Below are 23,174 nucleotides of genomic sequence, written 5' to 3' on the forward strand. Positions count from 1 at the left end.
AATTTTGCTAAATGTACCCATGCTAATTATATGTATTTATTTTATGTTTTAAAATATATCAATAGTAATTTTTGAAAATATGTTAATAATTATGTGGGTACATTATTTTTTTGCTATAATTTTTTGAAGAACAATATTACTCTATTATTGATTTTTAAGTATTTATTATATTTTAAAAATATTATTTGAATTTAGTTAAATTTCATAATTTGAGGGACATTAAATGCATAAATACATGAGTTAAATATCTTAAATGATGCTAAGGACCTCGATCAAAATATTTAAACAAATAAAGTTTTAATTTTTTTAATTAGTTTGAATTGAATAATACAAAAAAGAATTAATGGGAAAAAAGCACATAAATCATTTCCCCAAGTTTATTACCAAATCAATCAAATTATCACCCCATCCTCTTTCTACATTCGGCTAACCAAACAAAATTCATCTCCCAAGAAAAGAAAAAAAAAAAAAATCCAACACAATGAAAATTAAAAACTTGATCAAGAAGTCCACAGAAACTGCCTATATATAAACCCGTCCAGTACACTGCAAAAATCAACATAGAATATGGCTTCTATGCCTGGAATTCTTACTGATTGGCCATGGAAACCACTTGGAAGCTTTAAGGCACTTTCTTACCTGATTATTATTGTTCCATCTTTCTCTCTCTCTCTCTCTTTTGCATTCCTACACACACACACACACACACACACACACACACACACACATATATATATATATATATATATCATGCTATATAGTGTGTTAGGGTTTAGTCATTGAACATTATATATCATCAGCATCATCATTGTACATTTCAAGTTGTTTTATATTTTGCTTTATTAATTACTTCACCTGTCATGTATACATGCTGGGTTTTCACTTGCAGTACCTCATCATGGCTCCTTGGGTCATTCACAGCACAATGTTGTTCATGATGAATGATGGAAAAGATAGAGATATAGCTTACATCCTCATATTTCCACTTATGCTTTGGAGGATGATCCACAACCAGATATGGATCACTCTTTCTCGATATCGAACAGCCAAAGGCAATGGTCGAATTCTTGACAAGGGTCTTGAATTCGATCAGGTTGACAGAGAAAGAAACTGGTCAGTGCATTTGGGATTTCATTTACATTTTATTTTATATAAATTTATCTATTTTACAGCTGCTTAATAAATTTTAAGTTTCCTTATAATCTGAGCTTCGTTCTTATGTTTTCTATCTGTATATACCTATATTTAGGTACCAATATATAAGTTTTTTTAATCTATAAGTTTTCGTATTGTGACTTTCATCTTCTTCTCATTCTTTGAGATCTTTCATTATATAGCATGTCAACGGTAAAGTGATTTTGTGTGTCTATAGTGATTTATTAATTTTTTTTTACCACTTGTCTATAGTGATTTATTAGCTTACCATTGATTTGCTTGTGATTTGTTAGTGTTCGTATGGTAGTCCTTAAGCGTCCCTAAATCAGATTGGAATATTTGGAAAATACAATTTTTAGAGGGTCAAAGCGATTTTTGCTCCTTTTCCAAGTTGTTGGCAAAATTTGTCAGAAAAAGGCTTAATTAACCTCAGGTGTTAATTGTATTCAAACACTTTGCGAAGTTCCTTTTGCTCGAGCCCCCACCAAGAACAACTCGACCCCATATCGACACCTTTTGAGTAATATGCCAGCACACAAATATAATAATTGAGACAAGAAATATGGGTCGACAAGTACTCGAGTTGTTCTTGAAGAGGGATGGTTCAAGTTGTACTTGAGGGTGTGGGTGTCTCGAGCAATGAGAACTAAGCAAATAATTTGAATCCAAAGGGTTAATTAAGTCTTATCGCACATAAGAATTACCCTTGCTAATAGTTTCATTCATAATTCTCAAGGGTACTACATCATATAATTAAATTATTATAATTTTTTTAATAAAATGGGAAGACAAATTTCACCTGTAAACTCCAATTCTAAATGCATGTATTTTGCTATTACCTAAAAAATGACAAAGTTCTAAGAATTTTAAAAAGAGGGAAAAAAATTCTTTTTGAACATCTGAAAAAAGCATTTTTTCCATTTTACACATACATGTGACTTTTTAGATAGGATTTTTATTTTCAACTTTTTATTATGCAAACTAGATATTTGTACACATGCTATATGTATGTGATGATAAAAGTTTACAAAATATGTACAATTATAAAAAGAGAAAAAATAGACGTGGTAATTAAAGTCGTTAGGGAAATTACAATATCATTCTCGATTGTTTAAACTAATATCCACTGTTCTAAAAATTCCCGTCTAAGCGCTAGGCGGTTGGCCATCGCCTCGATTAATGCCTAGGTGTTTGAAAATTAAGAAAGAGTGCCTAGACCTGCTGAGGCGCCCGCCTAAACCGCGTAGGCACCTGCCTAGGTTGCGACTTACTTAGACAGAAAATAGATAACTTTCATTTTGCATGTTATTTTTTTCCAGTAAATTGTAAGAGACTTAAATACTTAAATGACCACACATTATATGCTTGTTCCTCATGTTTTCATTATATTCCAATAATTCATAATATACATGTCATTCTATTTTGTAGTTTATGAGGTAATTACATATATTTTATGTACAAAAACACTTATTTACACGAAATATAATATATTTACTTAAATCCCTCTAGTTCACCTAGGCCCTGCCTAGTTGCCTAGTCGCTAGGCTCCAGCCCGCTGTTAGACTAGCGCGTAGCGCCTTTTAGAATCATGCTAATATCACAATAATTAACATAAAAATGACATATTAGTCACTTCACCCTTTTTAGTTGACAAAGAGGGATCTCTTAACATATGTCTTAGTATATAATTAACTATAGATTTAGAAAAGATTTAAGTAATGATATTCATGATAAATAATGTTCCTCATCAAATAATTAACCTTTATTTTTGTATCCATGTGTATGTAGAATATAGTGTATCTAATGATGACAAAAAATTAAACAAAACTTAATCAACACTCTGAGTGCAATGAAGAAATAATTTGATCTATATAAAGATCTAACTAACCTGTTTGTTGCAGGGATGACCAAATATTGTTCAATGGTACCCTAATGTACCTCTCCAACCGATTGTTCTCTGGGGCTCAAAATGTACCACTTTGGAGGACAGACGGAGTTGTTGCAACAATTCTACTTCATGCTGGTCCTGTGGAGTACCTCTACTATTGGTTTCACAGAGCACTTCACCATCATTATCTCTACTCTCGCTACCATTCTCATCACCATTCCTCAATCGTTACTGAACCTATTACTTGTAAGACCGCTACCCCATATCATTTCATAACCTCATCATTATTTTGTAATGTTGAACCATAAATATATTGATGATTATAATATATAATTTTACAGAACAAAACGGTACCAGTCTCCAGTTTTTAATGGATATTGTGTTGTATCTATGTAATCTTGCTATTATATTGCAGCTGTGATTCACCCATTTGCGGAGCACATAGTATATTCCTTGCTCTTCTCAATACCAATGCTAGCAACTGTGTTCATGGGAACAGCTTCTGTCATATCCCTTGTTGGCTATCATACTTATATTGACTTCATGAATAACATGGGACACTGCAATTTTGAGCTCATTCCAAACTGCCTCTTCTCTCTTTTTCCTCCTCTCAAGTATCTTATGTATACCCCTTCGTAAGAATCTCTCTCTCTCTCTCTCTCTCTCTCTCTCTCTCTCTCTCTCTCTCTCCACGCGCGCGCACACACCTATATATGTATGTACGATGTGTCTATATATTTATGTTTATATATGTATATTAAATACAAAAATCTCCATACTTGTAGAGGGTATACAGTATATACATAGTTAAGTACACATATTCACAATCTTGAACTGTTAGGGAAAGAAACCCAACTAATGTTGTATGTTAAAAGCAAGCTTCTTGCTTTTTGTTAAGCATATAAAAAGTTCAGGGTTTGATTCTCCAATGTGAAGCTTTTTTGGTTCGCTTTTTATGAAGGTGAGAGTATACCTTTGCTGATTGTGAAACCATATTAAAGCATCCAACCCAAAAGCGTAATAAACTGCTTGGTTGAGAGACCCATATTCATAAATAAGTACATATAAATGTATGAAAATATTATATAGCTAGCTAAATGCAACACTAGTGCCAATCAACAGCTAATTTAAAGATTATTATAATTATGACATATACCTACACCTTATGACTTACTTTATTCCAACTCTTAATCTATGCAAAGCTCATAATTCTAATTCTTGAAATGAACAAACTATTGTTGATTTATTCTTTAAAGCAATTTAAGAGATCACCAACTGAAGACCTTTATAATATTATGATTAATTTAGTTAATTATATAATTTGTGTACAGGTTTCACTCTTTGCATCACACACAATTCCGAACCAATTACTCTCTCTTCATGCCATTCTACGACTACGTATATGGCACCATGGACAATTCTACTGATTCACTCTATGAAACTTCACTCAAGAGAGAGGAGGAATCGCCAGATATCCTTCATCTAACCCATCTAACAACACCGGAATCCATCTATCATCTACCGCTAGGGTTTGCTTCCTTGGCTTCTATACCCCACACACCAAAATGGTACCTATGGTTGATGTGGCCTGTGACATTGTGGTACATGGTGTTAACTCGGATCTGTGGTCGTACATTTGTGGTTGAGAGGCAGCGATTTAACAAGCTCAGATTACAAACTTGGGTTATACCCAAATACACTTTGCAAGTGAGAACCTTTTTTTTTCTTTCATCTAAAAGTTCGAGTATGCTCTAATGAATTTTATACACCAAAATATAGTTGAATTTTCACTAAATGTATATATAGTTTGTTATTGAAACTTCAATTTTAACAGACCATTTAGGCAGAAACTTTTTTCATGTGATTGCGCTTTGTTTATACAAATATTGCAGTACAACTTTCGATTCCAGAAAGAAGCTATCAATTGCTTAATTGAGGAAGCCATTGTTCAAGCTGAGAAAAAGGGTGTCAAAGTTATAAGTCTCGGCCTCTTGAATCAGGCCAGTTTCTACCTCCAATATCTGAGTGAATTATATATTGTCATAGTCTCGTTAATGTTTCATCTGAATTCACTTTCTAGTCGTTATGTCTAATTCTTATGTTTTTTTTCAGTTATAATTTTTTCTAAATTTGGTTATTTCCCGGAGGTCCACTCTTATATATCCTGCAAAATTGATTACATGAAACCCACCGTTAATTAATCTTTCACCACCTTCTGACTGCAAACTTTTGCATGCAGGGTGAGGATCTGAATAGATATGGTGGTCTCTATGTTCAAAGGCATCCTCATCTCAAAATCAAGGTTGTGGATGGAAGTAGCTTAGCAGTTGCTGTAATCCTAAACAGCATTCCAAAAGGGACAACTCAAGTTGTTTTCAGAGGTAACCTCACAAAGGTTGCTTATGCCCTTGCCTTTGCTTTGTACCAGAAGGGTATCCAGGTAAATAAATATATATAACATGTATTTATATGTATCAAGTTCATATGTCATGGTTCTAGCTCCCCTATAAGAATAGAGGAAAAGTTTTGTACTAGTACATTCTTACTATCCACGATCATGTTACCGTGTTAAATTCAATATCACTTATTAAATGTATTTGTTTTTTAAGGTTACATACATTAAGTATTATCATCACTCCTATATAAACTTTCTTACGTGATGTGTGATGTGGGACCACTGATATTATGTGATCATGTAAAAATGACTCATACAATATGACGAAGTTGGTGTAAGAGTTGATATTAGACTTGGTGTTTGTAGTATTGCTATTTTACTCATCTTTTACATGCATTGCGTTTATTTCAGGTAGCTACATTACACGAAGATGAATATTTGAAGCTCACCAAATCATTGAGTGCCACTGAAAGTAGTTTGGTTCTTGCAGAAAGTTATGCACACAAGGTATCAATTATCATCTATGTATTTTGCTTTTTACCCATGATATGCAATTCAATTTAAAACAATATTTCATATTGAGAGTTGTTATTAAAACTAAAAAAAATTGATTACGCACTCCACTAGTCATTAAAAGAAAAATAGTTCAACATAACTATTTTAGAAGACTAATAATAATTTCCTTTTTATATTGTAATATTGAAATTTATATATGCAAGTCAACTTTTCAGATTTGGTTAGTTGGAGATGGATTGTCAGAAAAAGAGCAGTTGAGTGCCCCAAGAGGAACATTATTTGTTCCCTTCTCCCAACTCCCACCAAAAAAACTGCGCAAAGACTGCTTCTACCACTATACCCCAGCGATGAAGATTCCCTCATCTCTTGAGAATATTTACTCTTGTGAGGTAAGCAATTAATTAATAAGTAAAACAATAATAATTTTTTTAATTTCATTGCCACTTTTTTCTGTTTAATTCGAAAATTAGATTGACCTATAATTTTATTTTTTTATATCTCAGAATTGGTTGCCAAGAAGGGTGATGAGTGCATGGCGTATAGCAGGCATAGTGCATGCCTTGGAAGGTTGGAAGGAGCATGAGTGTGGTTACACCATGTCCGACACTGACAAAGTTTGGCAAGCAAGTCTTCGACATGGTTTCCACCCACTTGTCACCACTCAACCGATGTAAAAATAATGAAGATTATTTGCCACTTCATGAAAATGTTGCTAGCTAGCTATGGACAAATTTTCATGCAAGCTTTAGCTATTATCTACCATAAACAAACTATGGGATCGAACCACTTGTTTCGTTATATTATATCATCAGTTGTGTGTAAGAGAAGAGACTTTGTCGATCTTTTCTAAAAATCCCTTCCAAGTACTTATTTCTCAAATTTACCATTATGAAATAAAACAGTATAACATATTGGATAATCATGTACCAGAAGATATTTTAATTAAAAAATAAAAATCTCTTCCCAAATACTTTTCAATACCCTATTTTATTACTCTTCCTTATTATAAGAGCATCTTCAATAAAGAGATGCAAATTTGAGATGTAAAAAAAAAATACATTTACACTAGCCCATTGTGAGAGGCTTAGCCCACTCCCCCACTCCTTTAATGTAGATAATATCGTTTGCTCGGAAAAAAAAAAAAAAAAACTTTTACACCTCCGGGATATGTAAATATTAGTTTTACAACGGGAGAGATGTAAATATCTCATATATTTTTCTTTTCGACAACTTGCGGAAACCACCTTCTAAGATGTAGATATACATTTTTATATACACCTTCGGGTTGAAGATGATTAATTTACATCCAGTCATTGGAGAGCTTCCGATCAAGAACAAATATACAACGTCCCCTTAAGGCATTTTGCATCTTCCATTGAGGAATCTACTACCATTTTGCTTTTATGTAATAACTATTTTGCTTACATGCATATATAACATGTGCCACAATTGTTAGTAGGTATTATTAGACAAACTTGGTCTCATGTTTGTTTCTTTTTTCTATAAGGTGTAGTGAGAATGGGGAAATTGAATGTAAAACTTCGAATATAGATAAATATCTTTAATTACTTGAGCTACAAGTGACTTGAAACTTAGTCTTATAGTCATGCTCCTTATTTGATTGGTCTAGAAATTAAGAATGCAAAGTTGCAACGGCGGAGCTAGTAACAGGGTTAGGGCGGGCTCTAGCATAGGGAGAGTTTTAGTTGTTTAAGGTTAAAAATACTGATAATTTAGGTTATTTTATTATTTTTAATTGTTATAGCCCATCCAATAAGTAAAAGTTCTGAATAATAGGACTACTTTTAGAAAAAGTAAGAGTTAATAAATATTAAATAAATTATTTACTTTAATCAATATCAAAATTTATTATTATTATAATTCAAATCTTACAGACACACACACTGACACACTTCCCATTAAGTCTATTTATTTGATTAGTTTTTAGGGAGTAGTATAGAGATTAGTTTAGGTTTCCTAGGAGTAGAGTAGTCATCTCATCCGTTTTTAAAAAATAAATTTAATATTTTATTAATTTAGGTTTCCTAGGAGTAGACTAGTTTATTATTTTATTTCGACTTTTGAGGTACAACACAGTGACCCTTTTTCAGTTTTGGAAAAGCCTTTGTCCCGTCTCGACGTCTCTTCTTTGCACTGCAGTTCACAAAAACCGAGCATACAATACAAGTGAGAAAACTTATTGATTTTTCTTATCAATAGGTAAGTTTTTAACCACTTTATTCTTATGTCTTGATGATTTTATTTGTTTATTGCTTTAATTTTAAGAATTTGTACTTTAAAAATTCAATTTCAAGTTTAATATATTTTTTCTGATAGTCTGATAGATTTTTTAGAAATATAATTTATTATATAAACTTGCATTATTGTTGTTCAATTTGTTAGGTTAACGTTCAATGAAGAGGTTAAGAACTATTGATTATTTTTTTTTTTAAAAAAAAGAAGAGATGATGGTGATAAATTAGAGAGTGATGTACCTTTTGCATCTAATGATAACGCACCAATATCAACTGAGCTGCCTCATGATTCTCACCAGACATCTAATATAATTGAACCTCAAGAAAAAGTTTTTGATGATGCTTCTTTGGAATTGGAACGAGACCCGAGGAAACGAATTCAAATATATGAGCATCCTATTAATCAACAAGATGAAGTTCGACGTGCTTATATCAAAGCTGGGCCTTACCATCCGAAACTTCTTGAGTATCCTAGGTCTCGGTTTGGATCACAATATCGTCGATTTCAGTATTCTTGGTTTTCACAATTTCCATGGTTAGAATATTCTCCAACAACATATAGAGTATATTGTTTCCCATGCTTTCCTTTTGGGACTGGTCCAACAAGTCGTCCGACACTAACTGTTGATGGGTTTAACAATTGGAAAAGAGTTAACGACGGAAAGAATTGTATATTTCTTTCTCATATTGGAGGTCCATCTTCATTAAATAATACTTGTGTTTCACGTGTAGAGGAATTGATGAATCCATCTCAGAATGTTGACAAGGTTATTAATCGACAATCAAAAGAAGAAATTTTGAAGAATCGGTTGAGACTCAAGGCTACAATTGAGTGTGTTCAATGGCTTACATTTCAAGCATGTCCTTTTAGAGGACATGATGAATCAATGGGTTCGAAAAATCGTGGGAATTTTATTGAATTGGTAAAGCATACAACCAAGTTTAATGATAAGGTGGCTGTAGTTGTTTTAGAAAATGCACCAAAAAATACCAAATATTCCTCGCCCATGATCCAAAAGGAGGTTTTGAACATTCTCGCCAACATAGTACGAAGAAAAATTTGTGAAGAAGTCGGGGATGGTGTTTTTTGTATTCTTGTTGATGAAGCACATGATATTGCTCACAGAGAGCACATGGCCATTATTTTAAGATTTGTTGATAATGATGGTTTTCTACGAGAACGATTTTTAGATATTGTGTGGGTTGAAGACACTACTGCACCAACACTTCATAGGGAGATAAAAAAAGTCCTTGCCTTCCATGAGTTGCCTATAAACAAATTACGAGGTCAAGGCTATGATGGTGCGAGTAATATGTGAGGTCAGTGGAATGGGCTACAATCTTTATTTATTAAAGAGTGTTCATCTGCTTATTATGTGCATTGTTTTGCTCATCAACTGCAATTGGCATTAGTTGCAGCATCAAAAGAAGTAGCTATTATCTGGTTATTCTTTTCAGCATTAGGTTCAATTGTGAATGTTATTACTACTTCTCCAAAGAGTCATACTCAGCTGCAGGTTGCACACACAGTGAACATTGAAGAGTTGGTGGGTGCTGGTGAACTTGAGACAGGAAGAGGAGCTAATCAAATCGGTACTATACATCGACCTGGAGCTACTCGTTGGGGTTCTCATTATGATTCAGTGTGTGACTTGATACATATGTACGACGCGTCTTGTACAATACTTGAGAACATAAAGAATGATAGATCTGCTACAAACTCTTTGCGTGGGGAAGCTACTGGTGCTTATAATGCAATTAGATCTTTTGAAGAGGGATGGTTCGAGTTGTACTTGAGGGTGTCTCGAGGAATGAGAACTAAGCAAGTAATTTGAATCCAAGGGTTAATTAAGTCTTCTCGCACATAATAATTACCCTTGCTAATAGTTCCATTCATAATTCTCAAGGGTATATAATTAAATTATTATCATTTTTTTTTATCAAATGGGAAGACAAATTTCACCTGCAAAAATTCTAAATACATGTATTTTGGTATTACCTCAAAAATGACAAAGTTCTAAGAATTTTAAAAAGAGGGAAAATTTTCTTTTTGAACATCTGAAAAAAGCATTTTCCATTTTACAAATGCATGACTTTTTAGATTGGATTTTTATTTTCAACTTTTTATTATGCAAACTAGATATTTGTACGCATGCTATATGTATGTGATGATAAAATTTTACAAAATATGTACAATTATAAAAAGAGAAAAAATAGACATGGTAAAGAAGGTTGTTAGGGAAATTACAGTATCATTCTCGATTGTTTAAACTAATATCATAATCAATTAACATAAAAATGACACATTAGTCACTTCACATTTTTTAGTTGACAAAGATGGATCTCTTAATATATGTCTTAGTATATAATTAAGTGTAGATTTAGAAAAGATATAAGTAATGATATTCATGATAAATAATGTTCTTCATCAAATAATTAACCTTTATTTTTGTATCCATGTGTATACTATGTATATGTAGAATATAGTGTACCTAATGATGACATGAAAAAATTATACAAAACAGAATCAACACTCTGAGTGCAATGAATAAATAATTTGATCTATATAAAGATCTAACTAACCCTGTTTGTTACAGGGATGACCAAATATTGTTCAATGGAGCCCTAATGTACCTCTCCAACCGGTTGTTCTCTGGGGCTCAAAATGTACCACTTTGGAGGACAGACGGAGTTGTTTTAACAATTCTACTTCATGCTGGTCCTGTGGAGTACCTCTACTATTGGTTTCACAGAGCACTTCATCATCATTACCTCTACACCTGCTACCATTCTCATCACCATTCGTCAACCGTTACTGAACCTATTACTTGTAAGACCGCTACCCCATTTCATTTCATAACCTCATCATTATTTCGTAATGTTGGACCATGAATATATTGATGAGTACAGTATACTTTTATAGAACAAAACGGTACCAGTCTCCAGTTTTTAATGGATATTGTAGAATTTTCCGTGGCTAATGTTCAAATTGTCCACATTATTATTAATTTCATTTTTTGTTGTATCTATGTAATCTTGCTATTATATTGCAGCTGTGATTCACCCATTTGCGGAGCACATAGTATATTCCTTGCTCTTCTCAATACCAATGCTAGCAACTGTGTTCATGGGAACAATTTCTGTCTTATCCTGTGTTGGCTATACTTATATTGAGTTCATGAATAACATGGGACACTGCAATTTTGAGCTCATTCCAAACTATCTCTTCTCTCTCTTTCCTCCTCTCAAGTATCTTATGTATACCTCTTCGTAAGAATCTCTCTCTCTCTCTCTCTCTCTCTCTCTCTCTCTCTCTCTCTCCATGCGCGTGCACACACCCATATATGTATGTATGATGTATCTATATATTTACGTTTATATATGTATATTAAATACAAAAATCTCCATACTTGTAGAGGGTATATAGTATATACATAGTGACGTATACATATTCAAAACTTTAGACACACTCACAATCTTGAACTGTTAGGGCAAGAAACCCAACTAATGTTATATGTTAAAAGCAAGCTTCTTGCTTTTTGTTAAGCATATAAAAAGTTTAGGGTTTGATTCTCGTAAAGCTTTTTTGGTTCGCTTTTTATGAAGGTGAGAGTATACCTTTCGTGATTGTGAAACCATATTAAAGCATCCAACCCAAAAGCGTAATAAACTGCTTAGTTGAGAGACCCATATTCATGTATAAGTACATATAAATGTATGAAAAAATTATATAGCTAGCTAAATCCAACACTAGTGCCAATCAACAACTAAGTTAAAAATTATTATAATTATGACATATACCTACACCTTCTGACTTACTTTATTCCAACTCTTAATCTATGCAAAGCTCATAATTCTAATTCTTGAAATGAACAAACTATTGTTGATTTATTCTTTAAAGCAATTTAAGAGATCATCAACTGAAGACCTTTATAATATATGATTAATTTAGTTAATTATATAATTTGTGTACAGTTTTCACTTTTTGCATCACACACAATTCCGAACCAATTACTCTCTCTTCATGCCATTCTACGATTACGTATATGGCACCGTGGACAATTCTGCTGATTCACTCTATGAAACTTCACTCAAGAGAGAGGAGGAATCGCCAGATATCCTTCATCTAACCCATCTAACAACACCGGAATCCATCTATCATCTACCGCTAGGGTTTGCTTCCTTGGCCTCTATACCCCACACATCAAAATGGTACCTGTGGTTGATGTGGCCTGTGACATTGTGGTACATGGTGTTAACTCGGATCTGTGGTCGTACATTTGTGGTTGAGAGGCAGCGTTTTAACAAGCTCGGATTACAAACTTGGGTTATACCCAAATACACTTTGCAAGTGAGAACCTTTTTTTTTCTTTCATCTAAAAGTTCGAGTATGCTCTCATGTATCGTATACACCAAAATATAGTTGAATTTTCACTAAAAGTTTATTTAGTTTGTTATTGAAACTTTAGTTTTAATAGACCATTTAGGCAGAGACATTATTCATATGATTGCGCTTTGTTTATACAAATATTGCAGTACTACTTTCGATTCCAGTAAGGAGCTATCAATAGCTTGATTGAGGAAGCCATTGTTCAAGCTGAGAAAAAGGGTGTCAAAGTTATAAGTCTCGGCCTCTTGAATCAGGCCAGTTTCTACCTTCAATATCTGAGTGAATTATATATTGTCATAGTCTCGTTAATGTTTCATCTGAATTCACTTTCTAGTCGTTATGTCTAATTCTTATGTTTTTCTTCAGTTATAATTTTTTCTAAATTTGGTTATTTCCAGGAGATCCACTCTGTTATATATTCTGCAAAATTGATTACATGAAACCCACCCTTAATTAATCTTTCACCACCTTCTGACTGCAAAATTTTGCATGCGGGGTGAGGATCTGAATAGATATGGTGGTCTCTATGTTCAAAGGCATCCTCATCTCAAAATCTAGGTTGTGGATGGAAGTAGCTTAGCAGTTGCTGTAATCCTAAAGAGCATTCCTAAACCCTAAATAACATGTATTTATACGTATCAAATTCATATGTCATGGTTCTAGCTCCCCTATAAGAATAGAGGAAAACTTTTGTACTAGTACATTCTTACTATCCACGATCATGTTACCGTGTTGAATTCAATATATATCACTTATTAAATGTATTTGATTTTTAAGGTTACATACATTAAATCTTATCATCACTCCTATATAAACTTTGTTACGCGATGTGGGACCATTGTGTTGAACAATAAAAATATATAACATATAAAAAAATATAGAGTTTATACAAATTGGGTCAAACTACAAGGCAAAACAAAAATGTAATCCAGCCCAAAAGATGAGGATGGGCTTTACATACAAATCAGCATCAATAAATAAATAAATAAAAATAAAATATGTATTTCTTCCTACAAAAGGGGGAGGGGGAACGTGCAAAAACAGGTGCTCCCCCATTTTTTGCAATAAAAAGAAACATGGAGTCAGTACGCGGGGGGGGGGGGGGGGGGGGGGGGGGTTGGTTAAGAGAAAGTGGCGGAAAAAAAACATGGCCTCTATCTCCCCCACGTAAGAGCTCTAGAACCCTCCTAAGATGTCTATAAATAGGCATCAGTTGCAGTAAGAAGGGAGGAACAAAGAAAAAGGGGATACTCTACAGAAAATAAGAGAAACTTTGAGAGAAAATACCTAAAGCAACGAAGTGCTGCCAGAGAAGAGAACAAGGAATTCAACCATTCGTGCTTTTGAGGCAAGAACCAAAGAAGAATATTCATCACCAGGTATGAAACAAGTTCTGTTAAAATTATTCTTTTTCTCTTGTTTGATGTTATGTTGCAGATAGAACAAAAAGATAGCAACACAAAAAGCATTGCAGCAGAGACCACCGCAGAGAAACAAATAAAAAAAAAGAAAAAGGGGAACAACAAGCAAAGATCCCCGGCAAATGATATTCTTTTTCTCTAATCTTTCTTTTAGCCTTTTTTGGCTTTTGTCTCTTTGCTTGCCATTCTCCTGCACCAAACAAATGGAGGTGGAGGCTCTGAACAATCCACCAACTCCACACTAACTACAACAGAAATAATCTCCAGAATCCCATGAATTTCTTCGGGGTGGCCTAGACCACCCCATGAAGTTCCAACCAAGTCTAAATGGTCTATACCCCCTTGCCAGATTGTCAGGTGCAATTTCAAAGTTCTAAGCTTAAGTCTCTAAGAAGTAAGACAACAAGGAAGCAACATATGCAAAGACGCAACTCAAGAGGAAAGAAATTATTATGTTTGGTGTTTTCTTTGCTACTCACAGGTACAAGATATGGAGGATGCCTATGGCTAAAAATTCTATGAAAACCTATCGGGGATAAGAGTCCAAGGAAAATGAGAAATTGGAAAAGAGGAAGTCTCCCTTTATACTCGTAAAGCTCCAGCAAAGTTGATGATGTTTGTACAAGTATATCAAAGATGGACCAAAGTCACTTTACCAAAAGAAAAGTTAAGGCATGGGACTTTACCAAAAGAAAAGTTAAAGCAGGGGGCAAGAATATGAAAGAATGGCAACAAAGTGCCTTGACAATAGCTATCTACAAAAGCTCAAAATTCAAAGTTATGTTGTACAAAGAAGGAAAAACACAAGTTGCTGGATTCCAAAAACAAAAGGACAAGTAGTTGCTGTGTTTGGAAAAATGGTGAAGCTATGTTTGAGGAAACATGCTGTGTAAAACACTTCTATATCAAACTATATGTACTCATGGGTACTGACAGTAGCTATACTTGACTAAGATGTCAAAAGTAGCTGCTATGATTGAAAAATGGTGCAACTATGTTTGAGGAAACATGCCGTGTAAAACACTTCAATATCAAGCTATATTTACTCATGGATATTGAGGACAAAATTTTATGGATGACTAGTGTTGATGAGAAGGAAAATCAAGCAGGATAAAACTACTATGAGTACGGTTATTATAAAACCACTCACGAGACATTCAAATGGAAATGTATAGTGCTTATTCTGATTAAGCAAGGAAGGCAGCACACAAATAGAAGCAAAAAGAAATGAGGGTGTCCTGCAAACTTTAGAGTGCAATTCTCACCTTTGGAGCCATGAATCAACAATTGTCTTCAACAAACTCAGTACTACAAAATAGTTTGTCCAACAACCATGTCAAAAACAAAGTCAAAATGGTACTGAAAGCTACTGATGATAAAGGAAAAGTTAAATAAATTTAGACTACAGAAGCCACCAACATCAAATTAGGCTTATCACCTACCATTACAAAAACAAGAAGGGTTTTTACAACCCAATCAAGTTCATTACCCCCAATCCGAAAACCCAGAACATAGAAAACGAAAATGGGATGACCTACCTGATCTCCACCCCTCTTCGTTTTGAGTTTTTGATCCACAAAAAAGAGCACAAGCAAGGTGGTGCAACATAAAGAAAAGAGAGCTCGTAACCTGCATAAAAAAGCCTATACGGTTTAGGGAGAAAAAAAAAGGATAAATTGGAACAATTCAAAAGAGTTTGAACTCCACCAAACCTTACCCAACCTCACTTAGAAATCAACTGTTGCCCAATCCAAGTAGAAATTCGAAATACCATGAAATCTGCGGAAGCCCAGAATATCGAAATGATTTCTGGAGGAAGACCACTTGTATAAGAGCCAAGACAAAAAGCAATAGGAATATAAAATGTTGACGTGGCTTAACCGTGACCGTACAAATAGGAGGGGATGGGAAGGGCACCCAAACAGGAGGGTAGACAATCTGCCTCCAAAAATATGAGGAAGATTTTTGATAAGCTAAATGCAAAATGAGCCCGTGGGCCCACCATCCTCACCAAAGTGGACTTTTTAGACTTAAGCACCTATTTAAGTCACATCGAGTCAACAACAATTGCAACATAAGCACAGAGACAATGAGAACACAAATCATTTCAAATACTATGGGCACAAGCCATCTCAAAGTACAAAACTCGATGGACGTATCACCTCAAATTAGTGGATTTGCACTACGTCAAAAATGAATCAAGCTCCTGTTAAATTCTTGAAGTAGTCAAATGGCATGAAGCCATGACAAATGTCAAATGGCACAAAGCCACGTCAAGTCCCAATTGGCACGAAGCAAAAGAAAAAGTCAAATATCAAATGGCATGAAGCCGCAACAAAATCTCAAATGGCACGAAGCCGTATCAAGTATCAAATGGCACGAAGCCGTAACAAGATTTAAATGGCACGAAGTTGCATACGCTCCAATGGTTCAAAGTCCTAGCCCACACAAGCTAAAACTGCACAAGGCATCATGTGCTCCTTGCCTGCACAAGCTAAAACTGCACAAGGCATCATGTGCTCCTTGCTTGTAGGAGCTGAAACTGCATAAGGCATCAAACCCCAACAAATACATAAGGAACTACGAGTGACTTGATCCCTCAATGAGGGTATGTAGGCAATCTAGGGTTCTACCTAGATGCAGTCACAAAATCAAATAAAAGCCGAAATCCTCAGGTTAAGATTTATTAGAATCAAAGGGTATTCATTTCCCAAAAGAAGGGTTGTAATTAATAGGCGCTTAGCCTAGAATGCGTCAAACTCAAATTAATAAAACCCTCTTCAAAAAATGAATGAGGGTGAAATTGTGTCGAGTGAATTACTTGTTTACATATTTGTGTACAATTTTTGCTCAACATGATTTTTGGCACGCCCGGTGGGATTCATTTTCCCTTTCATCTCTAAATTCGAAGATAATTAATGTGCTATGTTTTTTGGTTTTTGTAAATAGGAAGCATGGCGTCACAAGTTACTGTTTACTTCCATGAACTCCCTGCTGCTGAATCCAAACTTGGACATGGAAGGCATGCTAGTCACCGAATTTCCTTCACCATCGATCAAGCATCAACTAACTGCAGCATGGTGAAGACGAAGGTAGCGACAAAGACATGCAAGGTGGTTGTCAAAGTCATCAAAGTTAGGCCGAAGAAATGCCCATCCAAGAACGCCCCGTAGAATGCAAGGAAGAAAGCGGCATGAGCTCTTAGGAAAAAGATCGCTAGGGAGCGTGTACTTGAAGATATCGAAATCGTCTCAAGGAAGCTTCTTGGAGCTATTTCACCTAAAGACACCAAGGTGCCTCGATGCAAAATCGTCAAAGTGTCATCATCATTGCCTACCAAGGTTCCTGTCATCACTCAAATCATGATCGAAACAATCCCGATCACTCTACCTACAACGAAGACGGTCATGATGACCTCTGTCGAGGAAGATGGAGAAACTATGCCAATGTGCCCAGAAATGTTCAACAAAAGGCCAAGGCCTATGAACTTGTCAAGGAAGGTGACAACATTCAATTCGAGGGGCCTATCACACGTGCAAGGGCTCGAGCATTGGCAGTCCATTTTCCCGAGAGTTCATCTTCCCTTGGAGACACTCTTGGAGGAAACAAATCTTTTTCCCAGGAAGAGATTCCTAGAGTAATGACTCAATTCCAAAGGTTGGAGATAAATGAAGACGTCGAATCTAAGAACATGTAAGTTCTGATGACTGGCGCATCAAATACAGAAGAACAACTACAAGAAATGCAACGGAAACTAGTAGAAAAAGAAGCAGAAATGGCAACTTTTGTAGCTGATAATGAAGCTGAAATTGTGACTTTAGCATCTCAGTTAGCCCTCAAGCTAGCATAAATAATGTTGGAGATAGACCAAGGAAAGAAATAGAAGGAGAAAGTTTCGGTGGCCAGCTCACGCATCAAGATATCGATGCAATTTTTGCTGAAAAGATTCGTGAATTTCAAATGTCTTTAACTACACCAAGTCTCGAATACCGGAAGCCCTGTCTAACTCATTATGAAGCAGTGCCTTTTACCTGAGGGTATAAAAAACTGAGCTTTGATAAATTTGACAGTTTAAGTGGTTCTCCTAAAGAACACTTAGCTCATTTTTACTCAGCTTGTGGGGAAACATCGCAGTTAGATCCCTTATTGGTTCGACAATTTATTCAGTCACTCAAAAGGTCTTCTTTCACATGGTATACTCAATTAGAGCCAGGATCTATTCTAACATGGGATGATATGCAAAGACCTTTTCTAGCTCAATTCGTCAGTTCAAAGAAAAAAGTCACATTAATGGATTTGGCTCAAACAACACAAAGGCTTTGAGAAAGCGCGAGCGAATTCATCACAAGATGGAGGAGTCTTAACCTACAATGCATGGAAAAGATTTCTGAATTTTCGGCAGTGCAAATATGTTATAATAACCTCATCCTCGAGATTGCAACATTTGTAGGAATTGCGGAGCCTCGAACTTTTGACGAGTTGGTATTGAAGGCAAGTAATGTAGAGAAGCAAATGTCCCGGAAAAATGTGATTGGAAAGATGATCCAAGACTTAGAAAATAAGTTTGACACCAAGAAAGGAGATAACAAAAGAATTCCAAAGAAGGGAGATTCTATGGCGACATTTGTCAAAGTAGACAAGAAAAGTGACAATGTAAAAAGAAAAGAAGAAACCAAAGGGACGAGGAGGCTTTCGCTTAAGGAAAGAAAAGAAGTTAAATATAGTTTCGATGATGAAGATGTTGGAACTATCTTCGATGAACTTGTTGCAGCAAAGATGATCACGCTTCCTAAACCAAAGCGTCCCGCTGAAGTAATTAAGATCGATGATCCAAAGTATTGTCGGTATCATCGACTCATCAGCCATACGATAGAGGATTGTTATATCCTTAAAGATATAATTCAAGAAAAGATCAACAAGCATGAGATCGAGGTGGATTCATCCTCGAAACATCAGATGGCAACGTCCAACATGATCGAAGGAAAATCAACACCCTCCACTCCATTACTAGAAGGGTCAATCCCTGTATGATTCCATGTTAATAATGAAACCACAGTTGTCCATGCTTATCCTAACATGCCTCGTTTCAGAAATCCCAAAATTTCAACTCTGTATGAGCTCATAACGGCACCAAGTTTTGATGTTTGGGAAGATTCGTCGAAGTCATCACTCGTATCCGAAGATGAGTGGTAAACCGTCAGTGAAAAGAAGGTGAAAAGATCGCTAAACGTCTTTCTTCCACAAGGCGATCAAAAGAAAAATTATGGAGTGGACCACCCTCAAATGATGGAAAGAAAAAGAAGAAAAGTACTCAAAGATGGCCTAGAGTCTTTCAAGACGATGAGTACAAACAACATTTCAGAGCACCAATAACCCTCGGAGACTACCTCCTTCCAAAACTTTTTAAGAGTAAGGGAAGTGTGGAAGAAATTGGAAACTGTCGCGCGACCTTATGTGAAATCCATAACGATAATGAGGTAGATGAAATAACTCTACGCTCTGGTAAAAAGATCCCGTCTGCGGACAAGAAAGGAGGTAAAGAAGCAGTTGATTCAGTCAATCATTCCGATAAACTAAGTGCAAGAGAGGTTCCGGTCACTACCACTTTGGAGCCTGCGGTAGAAATTTCAGTCTCAACCACAAAAACAAGTACCTTTAAGAGACATGCTAAAGATGTACTACAGTCCCAAGATGGCAAATACGACATCGTCGACTATCTTAAATGCATCCCATATCTTCTCAGTGTGTACGATGCTCTAAAAATGTCAAATGAGCTTAGAGAAGCAATTATCATGTCTTTGACAAGTCCTGAAGTATTTGAAACAAGCTTCAAATTTATAGAAGTGGCAACGTCGCCAAAGTATTACGCTTGCTGCCTCGCAAGTATCACATTTGACGAAAATGACCTTATACTTGGAGACGAGTATCATAATCGGCCATTGTACGTCAGTGGATTGGTGAGATATACATCAATAAATCGAATCTTGCTTGATTGTGGATTAACAGTAAACTTGCTTCCTCTTCAAACACTTCGAGCTTTGGGGATGGATGTTCGTCAACTGACACCATCAATGCTAACTATTCAAGGCTTCAATCAAGTCGGACAAAAAGCAATGGAAACGATATCATTATAAATGGAGATAGGAGAGTTGTATTCCGACGCCCTTTTCCATGTAATCGATGCTAACATATCTTACAATGTTTTATTAGAACGTCCGTGGCTTCATACATATGGTGTCATTCTTTCTACACTCCATCAGTGCTTCAAGTTTTTGGTGAATGGCGAAGTAAAAAGAGTTCTAGCGGACACCGACCCATTTAGGGGTGAGGAAGTGAATTACGCAGATGCAAAATTCTACAAACAGTCAAAAGTCACTTTTTCACAACCAACAAAAGATGAAGTGGTGTAGAAAGAATCATAATCATCAGCCGTGGAAAAGGCAAAACCATTGAGACTAGTCAAAATCGCGAGTTCTAAAGCTCTAAAATCCCGAAAAGTAGTTCTCCATCGCCTGTTAAAAGATCGAAGAGAACCTGAAAAGAAGGCAATAGAGCAAATCCAAAATGCATTTAAACCACTCATGACCAGCTACATGAAGCCTCTGCACAGAATCAATCAATTAATTCAGAGGGGCAATTTGGTAGTCTCAACAAATTTGCAAAGGAATAGTGGTCGACATGGTTTCATTGTTTCATTCAAAAGAAATGAGTCCTCGTCAAAAGCTCAATTAAAGATAAAACTGAAGAGGCATAAAGCTAAAAGGAGTGCTATCAATGTCACGATACACCAAGGAAATGGAATGCTCAAAGCATTTGTCTCAAAAACAAAGAATCATGAGTTTGAAGGCTTTACTAATCTCGAGAAAGCAATGTTGACTGAAGAAGAATCCAACAGCAAGCCACCTCGAGTTTCTGTTTTCCAACAACTTGGTAAAATCACAAACTCTCAGCCTAAGAAATCTCATAAAAGCAAAAAGTGGAGAGAAAGGTGAAGATAAACAAAGACAAAAATAATGATGCACAAGAAGAGGAACAAGATGTTGTTTAAGTTAGCATGATTGGTAGCAAAGAAAGAAGCAAGGAATCTGATAACGAGCCAATTGAGCTTGTTAGACAGTTCCCTACCTGTTTTCCTGTCAAAAAGAAAAAAGGGCAAAGTCGTATTTGCGCAAGCTTCAGAACCCTCAACAATGCACCACCACTTCTAAAAAGTGAAGCTTATGAGTAGATGAAGAATCAAGCATTGAAGAAGAGGTTCGTAATGTTGCTCAAGTAAATTGCGTCACCATTGAAGATGAAAAAGAGGAGAATGGTGATAACTCAACCGAGTTTATTGACAACGCTCAACTGGCACCACCTCAAATAGAAGATGGAGGGCAAGCCACTGTGGATGAACTTCGAGAAATCAATCTCGAAACGGATGACGAGCCCAAGCCTATATTTGTAAGTGCCTTACTAACACCGGAAGAATTAGAAGATTACAAATGTCTTCTCCAAGATTACTGAGATGTGTTTGCATAGGGCTATCAAGATATGCCTGGTCTAGACACTAAGGTGGCAATTCATAGATTGGCTATACCAAAAGAAAGGCGTTATGTTAAACAGGCACCACGACGTTTTTGACCTAAGCTTGAAGTACAAATTAAGGTTGAAATTGACAAACTGATAGACGTTGGGTTTATCAGAGAAGTTCAGTACCTTACATGGCTCGCCAATATCTTATTGATAAAGAAGAAAATTGGACAAATTTGTGTTTGCATAGATTTCAGAGATCTTAATTATGCATGTCCAAAAAACAAGTTCCTGCTTCCAATAACTGAATTATTGGTAGATGCCACAACTAGTTTTGAGGCTCTATCTTTCATGGATGGATTCTCAGGGTACACTCAAATTAAAATGGCACCTGAAGATGAAGAACTTACAGCATTCCGCACTCCGAAAGGAATATACTGCTACACTGTAATGCCATTTGGACTAAAAAATGCAAGAACCACATACCAAAGAGCCATGACAGTCATTTTCAGTGATATGTTACATAGCACCATCGTTTAAAATGCGCATTTGGAGTGACATCTGGAAAATTTCTTGGCTTAATGAAAGTCTTTGACAGACTCCGAAAGCAAAGATGAATCATTTAAAATGCGCATTTGGAGTGACATCTAGAAAATTTCTTGGCTTCGTAGTAAGCTACCGAGGAATTGAAGTTGACCCTTCAAAAATCAAGGCAATCATGGAAATGCCACCTCTTCGAAACCTGCGAGAGCTACGAGGACTACAAGGAAGATTGGCATACATAAGAAAATTCATCTCAAACTTATCTGGGAGATGTCAACCATTCACAAGGCTGATGAAAAAGGATGTGCCTTTCATGTGGGATGACGCGTGTCAAAACACTCTTAGCAGCATTAAAGAGTATCTTTTGAAACCCCCGGTGTTGATGGCTCCAATTAAAGGGAAACCTTTAATTTTGTATATCGTAGCAGTTGAACGCTCACTAGGGGTAATTCTTGCACAAAACAATGAAGAAGGAGAAGAAAATGCGCTCTACTATTTAAGTCGAACGCTTGTAGGGGTAGAGCAAAATTACACCCCTATTGAGAAGGTTTGCTTGGCCTTAGTTTTCGCTGTGTAAAAACTATGACATTACTTACTATCACATAGCATTACTTTGATATCTAAAGAAGACCCGCTCAGATACTTGATATCAAAACCAGCGTCATCCGGTCGTCTTGTAAAATGGTCATTGTTACTATCGGAATTTGAAATCAAGTATGTTTCTCAGAAAGCTATAAAGGGACAAGCACTAGCTGATTTCTTAGCAGTTCATCCTGTTCTCGACAACATGGAGTTACCGAGCGATTTGCCGGATAAAGAAGTATTCTTGACATACATTTCTCAATGGCAACTTTATTTCGACAGAGCAGCAAGGAAAAAAGGTGCGAGGGCAGATATTATGTTCATCACACCATATGGAGGCCTAATCCCGTATTCATTTTCGCTCATGGAGTTATGTTCAAACGATGTGGCAGAATACGAGTCACTAATCATCGGACTTGAAATTGCGCTCGAACTACATGTTGATTGCCTTCAAGCTTATGGTGATTCATAACTAATCATCAAGCAAATGAATGGTCAATACGCCGTGAAAAATGAA

General features: G+C 35.7%; 2 protein-coding genes across 5 annotated transcripts; both read left to right on the forward strand.

The window, feature by feature from the left end:
• Positions 1–552: 552 nt before the first annotated feature.
• LOC126605177 (very-long-chain aldehyde decarbonylase CER1-like) lies at positions 553–6,873 on the forward strand. 4 transcript variants are annotated; one of them, XM_050272555.1, is made up of 10 exons: positions 553–627; positions 890–1,113; positions 3,057–3,289; positions 3,459–3,678; positions 4,375–4,750; positions 4,936–5,043; positions 5,283–5,483; positions 5,850–5,945; positions 6,158–6,343; positions 6,458–6,873. In XM_050272555.1, the coding sequence occupies exons 1-10, from the start codon at positions 568–570 to the stop codon at positions 6,626–6,628; spliced, it is 1,875 nt and encodes a 624-aa protein (XP_050128512.1). In that variant the 5' UTR covers positions 553–567; the 3' UTR covers positions 6,629–6,873. The 4 variants fall into 4 exon arrangements, with proteins under 4 accessions (XP_050128512.1, XP_050128519.1, XP_050128496.1 ...); XM_050272562.1 differs by having other exon boundaries at positions 6,170–6,343; XM_050272539.1 differs by lacking the exon at positions 553–627 and having other exon boundaries at positions 854–1,113.
• Positions 6,874–20,601: 13,728 nt separating this feature from the next.
• Positions 20,602–23,129, forward strand: LOC126602551 (uncharacterized). Its single transcript, XM_050269453.1, has 5 exons — positions 20,602–20,950; positions 21,315–21,463; positions 21,668–21,979; positions 22,131–22,622; positions 22,803–23,129. The coding sequence occupies exons 1-5, from the start codon at positions 20,602–20,604 to the stop codon at positions 23,127–23,129; spliced, it is 1,629 nt and encodes a 542-aa protein (XP_050125410.1).
• Positions 23,130–23,174: the final 45 nt, after the last annotated feature.

This window comes from Malus sylvestris, chromosome 2 (genome assembly GCF_916048215.2).
Source record: "Malus sylvestris chromosome 2, drMalSylv7.2, whole genome shotgun sequence".
NCBI classification, from domain to species: domain Eukaryota; kingdom Viridiplantae; phylum Streptophyta; class Magnoliopsida; order Rosales; family Rosaceae; genus Malus; species Malus sylvestris.